Source organism: Elephas maximus, chromosome 19 (assembly GCF_024166365.1).
Source record: "Elephas maximus indicus isolate mEleMax1 chromosome 19, mEleMax1 primary haplotype, whole genome shotgun sequence".
Taxonomy (NCBI): Eukaryota; Metazoa; Chordata; class Mammalia; order Proboscidea; family Elephantidae; genus Elephas; species Elephas maximus.
In genome coordinates, this window is record NC_064837.1 from 47,807,896 (window position 1) to 47,813,171 (window position 5,276).

General features: G+C 39.2%; 1 protein-coding gene across 1 annotated transcript; it reads right to left on the minus strand.

Annotated features, from left to right (window-relative positions):
* Positions 1-350: 350 nt before the first annotated feature.
* Positions 351-4,585, minus strand: LOC126061939 (keratin, type I cytoskeletal 24-like). Its single transcript, XM_049858822.1, has 8 exons — positions 3,989-4,585; positions 2,950-3,032; positions 2,416-2,572; positions 1,977-2,138; positions 1,761-1,886; positions 1,199-1,416; positions 845-975; positions 351-648 (listed from the first exon to the last, which is right to left on the minus strand). The coding sequence occupies exons 1-8, from the start codon at positions 4,574-4,576 to the stop codon at positions 545-547; spliced, it is 1,569 nt and encodes a 522-aa protein (XP_049714779.1). The 5' UTR covers positions 4,577-4,585; the 3' UTR covers positions 351-544.
* Positions 4,586-5,276: the final 691 nt, after the last annotated feature.

A 5,276-nucleotide genomic window follows, 5' to 3' on the forward strand; every position in this document is an offset into this window, starting at 1 on the left:
AAGGAAACTGAGTGTTAACTGAATATAGGTTGATTATTCACATTTTCTTGTGGGCTAAGCTGGTGGCTGTAGTGTAGGGATACTGAGGTGTAATTTCAGCTACTGCATCACTGAGTTCTCGTGTGATATTAAAAATGCCCAAATGTAAAATGGCTATGGTCTTGATTTTATGAAGAAGGTACTCTATACACCATGAACTAAAATTAGTAAACATAATAATAATGCAGCTAGATCATAATTGACAGCTTCATTTCTAGGTAAACTATTCAATCTCTCAAAAAAAAATTCAGGAATAACTTAGTTAACTTGCAAAAGTAAGTTTATTGAAGTATAGAAACAATTGGAGCAAAGTTGTCATTTTAACCTTTTCAAGAGCATTCTAATAAGAAAGGAGGGGATGCAGGAAAATTGGTTAGTTATCTATTTCTGGACTGAAACTTTTCCCTGAAGCTATCCAGAAAGATGACTAGATTGGTGCGATGTCTTCTTTTGTGTCCTTCTTGAGTTCTTCTTCGAAAGACACTCTTGTTGATCTAGAAACTGCTTATTTAAGTTTTACTTCAGAAACATTGCTGACATGAGATGAGACAACCTTGCCATCCACCACCTCCTCTATGATGGTCTTAGTCACTCTGGTTTTGCTTGGATCTGAAAGTCATGTAATCACAGTATTAGTCTGGAAACCATCACAGAAACACAGATCCAGAGAAATTCAAGTGTGTTCATTAATCATGTTTTCTCTGGGTAAGATTATGTAAACAACAGAACATACTCAATATGAAAAAGCATGCTTTACTCTACTTTTAAATTATAAAATTATTATCCCCATTAAAAAAATACCTACCTCTTCCTTGACCAGAAGAGCTTCCAGACCTTGAGTCACCACCAGATACCCAACCACTGGATCCTGTGTTTCTGCACTCTGTGTTTCTGGACCCTGAGTTTCTAAAATCAGTTCTTCCAAAACCAGAATCACTGGAGAAAAAAGAGAATTATTTGCATTTTCCTTTACTGCTTGCAAAAAAGTAGGATAAAACCATCATGCACGAGATTCTTCATGATGAAGCTTTAGGTGTCTTTTCATTGGACTGTGTCACTGTCACTTTATAAATACAAGTCCAACCTCTGAGCCCCTTTTTATTTTCATCAAATAAATCCACCCAGGTATGCACTTTAGCTGTTCACAATTTTCATTTACCCTCCTTCTCCATTGAGCAGGCGGCGGTAGGTCTCGATCTCCATCTCCAGGCGGGTCTTGATGTTCAGCAGCTGCTCATATTCTGCATTCTGGCACTCGGTCTCGCCCCGAATCTGGCAGACCTGCTCCTCCAGGCTGTTGATCTGCGTCTGTATTCCTGACAGCTGAGCCACATAACCCGCTTCTGTGCCAGCCAGGGTTCCTTCCAGGGAACTTTTCTAAGAGAGGAAAAGCAGGAAAAAAAAAAAAAAAAAAAAAGATGAAAATAAGTCGTCGGATGATTTTTAAAAAATACAATTTTATATAGTACTAGGAGAAGTCTTTTCAGTCTTATCATTGCTTGTTTACATTTTTGCTGGCTTTCTTTTTTTTTTAAACCAAATCTTTTATGGAAAGACAGCACATACCTTTCACTGGAATGTTTTATGCTTTCTGCAAGTATAATACGGCTCCCCTTAATACTGCTTTTATTGTGTGCCCAGTGGAACATGCAGGCAAAGAAAAAAAAAACTGTATTTGCTTAATTTCCTGTTGGAGATTTTGAAAAACTATTTGTACGTGCCATGGCAAGTTGGGACTGAAGCTCAATTTCCAGGGCTTGCAGTGTACGTTTCAGTTCTGTTATCTCATTCTTGGCGGAACTGGCCTGCCCAGCATCAGTAGAGATCTGGGCTTGCAGTGATGCACTCTATAAAGAAAAATAAGATGCAGTTATTTGGCTGATGAGACAAGCAGAAGTGGCTTGTGTGTAGTTACAGACTCAGTGGTGAGAATCTACCTGCTTGTTAAATTGGTCCTCGGCCTCCCGGCGGTTTTGCTCAGCCAGCTCCTCGTACTGCGCCCTCATGTCATTCAGTAATTTGGTCAGGTCAGTTCCTGGGGCAGCGTTCATTTCTACAGTCACGTCACCTCCAGAGCTGCCTTGCATACTCTTCATTTGCTAACATGAAGAAAAATAGACCGTAGTGACAAAAATAGAAAAGCTTTAGCTTCCAATAATGTGCACAACCAACCAAAAATTCAAACTAGGACACTGAAGAAAAAAAAAAAAGAAACTTCAGATATATTGCTCATTATTACTTTTTTTTTTTTTCCTGATCACAGGATGTTGGAAATCCATTCAGATAGAATTGATTTAAAATAATTTTTTTTGACGTAAAAGATATGGGGGAAATATCTAGGACAGAGTTGCTTAATGATGTGAAATGTGCTCCTGCCTCCTCGTGGTTCTTCTTCAGGTAGGCCAGCTCTTCAGTGAGGCTCTCGATCTGGATCTCCAGGTCAGAACGTGTCATGGTCAGGTCATCAAGGACCCTCCGCATGCCGTTGATGTCAGCCTCCACGCTCTGCCGGACATACAGCTCGTTCTCATACCTGGAAGGGGCAGCAGTATGACATTATGGTGAGCTGTCCTGGCTACACTTAAAAGAGCATTTTCTCCTCTGAACATTTTGATAAATGAAGGGTCTAAGTTTCTTGTAAGAATTTTTCCCTCGTAAAGAAAAATATGAGCTTAACGCTAATTCTAATCATGTCCAAAAAATTTTACAACAGAATTCTCATCCTTAATTTGCCTGTTTTTTAATTCATTGATGGAACAATGGTTTCTAAAGTTTCCCTTGGGATATCTGTGAATTTAAGTCATGATTCTCTAAAAGTTTTTTTCATTTAGAATAAACTAAGCAAGCTGATTTAAATCTTATTTTTCCTACAATATTTGTCACTTGTTTTCAAGTCTTCAGTTTTCTTACTTCAGTCTGAAGTCATCAGCTGCCAACCTGGCATTGTCAATTTGTAAAATGATGCCAGCATTTTCAGTAGTGGCAGTAATGATCTAGAAAAGACAACAGTAGTGAATAAATCAGGTTTATTTATTTATTTTTTACCTTGTTTCTGCATGCCTGCCTGTAAGGGTGGATGTTCCCTGTTTGCTTTTAAAGGTGAATTGCTGTCCAAATCCATTTGGTAATGGCACTTGTAACAATAACCTTGGTGTATGTAGGACTACATCTTTCTGCAAAAAGGTAAGGATTTTTACATTTATGGGAAAAAGCAGAGAACACTATTTTACAGAACACAGCACTCTGCATATGCGTGCTGTCTTGGAATATCAGTTATTATATGAGCTCTTTTAAAAATAGTGCAAATATTGAACTTCACTTAAAGGTTTCTAAAAATGTATTTTCTATGTAGCAGTGGCTAACAGTTTAGATTCCACTGCATGCTTATATAATATTTGCATTACATTTTTGAGGAAGAAAAAATAGTTTCAAAGATTATTTGTATCTAGCAAGATACTACAATATGTCAATCTGCCAGAATTAATCATAAAATAGATTAAATGAATGTTGACTCATTGCCATCACTGTCATATACACATGTTAATTAGCTGCCTGGCACTGTCTATATACTTTATTCTTATGTATAAATACTCAAATGAGATGGAAACAGAAAATTAGTGTGGTTGGGTGTCATATACAGTACCATTATAGTTAAAATGCCTATAACCATTGCTGTCGAGTCGATGCCGACTCATAGCGACCCTGTAGGACAGAGTAGAACTGTCCCACAAGGTTTCCAAGGAGTGCCTGGTGGATTCGGATGGCCCACCTTTTGATTAACAGTCATAGGTCTTAACCATTACACTACCAGGGTTTCCAAAATACATATACAACAAGCGTATATGTTTTCATACAGTTCCTTGATTTAAAATTTTCATTATAATATATGATCTGAATAAAAGTGAAAAACACAAAAGGAGTAGAAATTCAGTGGTGTATAATTTCTCACCTGATTCCTCAGATCTTCAATTATTGGGTAGTACTTGCTGTAATCTCTTTTAGATGCACCGTCTCTAGACCCGGGCCCAAATTTTTCATACCACTCCTTGATTTTGTTCTCTAGGTCAGTGTTGGCCTCCTCTAGGGCTCTGACTTTGTCTAGGTAATTGGCCAGGCGGTCATTGAGGTTCTGCATGGTTTGCTTTTCACCTCCAGAGAAAAGTCCCCCATTGCCAACACCACCACCCATACCACCACCATAGCTGTAGAAGCCTCCACTAGCACCACTGCCAAATCCAGAACCCCCACCAAATCCAGAACTCCCGCCGAAACCAGAACCCCCACCAAAGCCAGCTCCAGAACCTCCAAAACTGCCTCCTACTGAGCAGCTACCAAAGCTCCCTCCAAAGCTGCCTCCAAAGCCACAGCCAGACCCCCCACTCAGGCCGTAGCTGCTGACTCCTGCTCGGAAGCCCCGGGCAGAGCCGCCCCCCAGGCCACATCTGCTTCCACTGCTGAAGCTGCTCCGGCCAGCAGACACCCTGACAGAGCTGCTGCCCCCAGCCCTGGAGGGGGAGATGCGAGATGAGCAGGACATGGTGCTCTCCAACGGTTAGCTTGTCTGGATGAACAGGAGAGGTGGCAGGAAGAATGTGCTCGTCGCCTGCTTTTTTTGGCTCTTATATACATACTTTAAGGGTGTTCCTCTTCTGTGTCACTTCTTAATCCCTGTCACAGTTTTGCTAATCCATAGTTGAATAATTTCTTTTTCATGAACTCACTTTACTGGCTCTTTTTCTGAAGCTGGGTCAGAGCCCCGGGGCTTTACTATATGTCACGAAGAAGAAGAAGAAGAAAAGCTGGAACAAAGCAAAAAAAAAATTTTCAGAATTCCAATTTTAATCTTTCAGGGGTTTTGATGACTGATAATTTGTTTCTGAAAGAGTAATTCTCTTAACTTTGCTTCACGATTTCCCAATTGCAGGAAACACCCTCTGGATTAATAAATGTAATTAAAATACTTAGTCTGATGAAAATGAAAATTTCCCATCAAACATGTAGCTTTCTGTTCAGGTGGTTCTCAAACATTGAAATTAGCTTTGGCATCAGCATTCGTTTCAGATGTCCTTCCCTTTGGTTATTCTAATTAGCCTATTTTTAAGGTTACTATAGTTTGTGATTTTAGGTTATTGCTTTCTTTATATCTTGAATCCAAATTATATATTTTTACTCTTAATAGGAAAAACTTAAATAAATAATAGTCTTTCATGTAAGTATTAGTAGATCTCAGCAACATG

Excerpts from the sequence above, each read along its gene's own strand:
- LOC126061939 (XM_049858822.1), bottom strand. The coding sequence starts at position 4,576 with ATGTCCTGCTCATCTCGCATCTCCCCCTCCAGGGCTGGGGGCAGCAGC. Across the intron at positions 3,033-3,988 it reads TTGAAGATCTGAGGAATCAG|ATCATTACTGCCACTACTGA; the intron begins GTGAGAAATTAT and ends TGTCTTTTCTAG. Across the intron at positions 976-1,198 it reads CTGCTCAATGGAGAAGGAGG|TGATTCTGGTTTTGGAAGAA; the intron begins GTAAATGAAAAT and ends TTTTTTCTCCAG.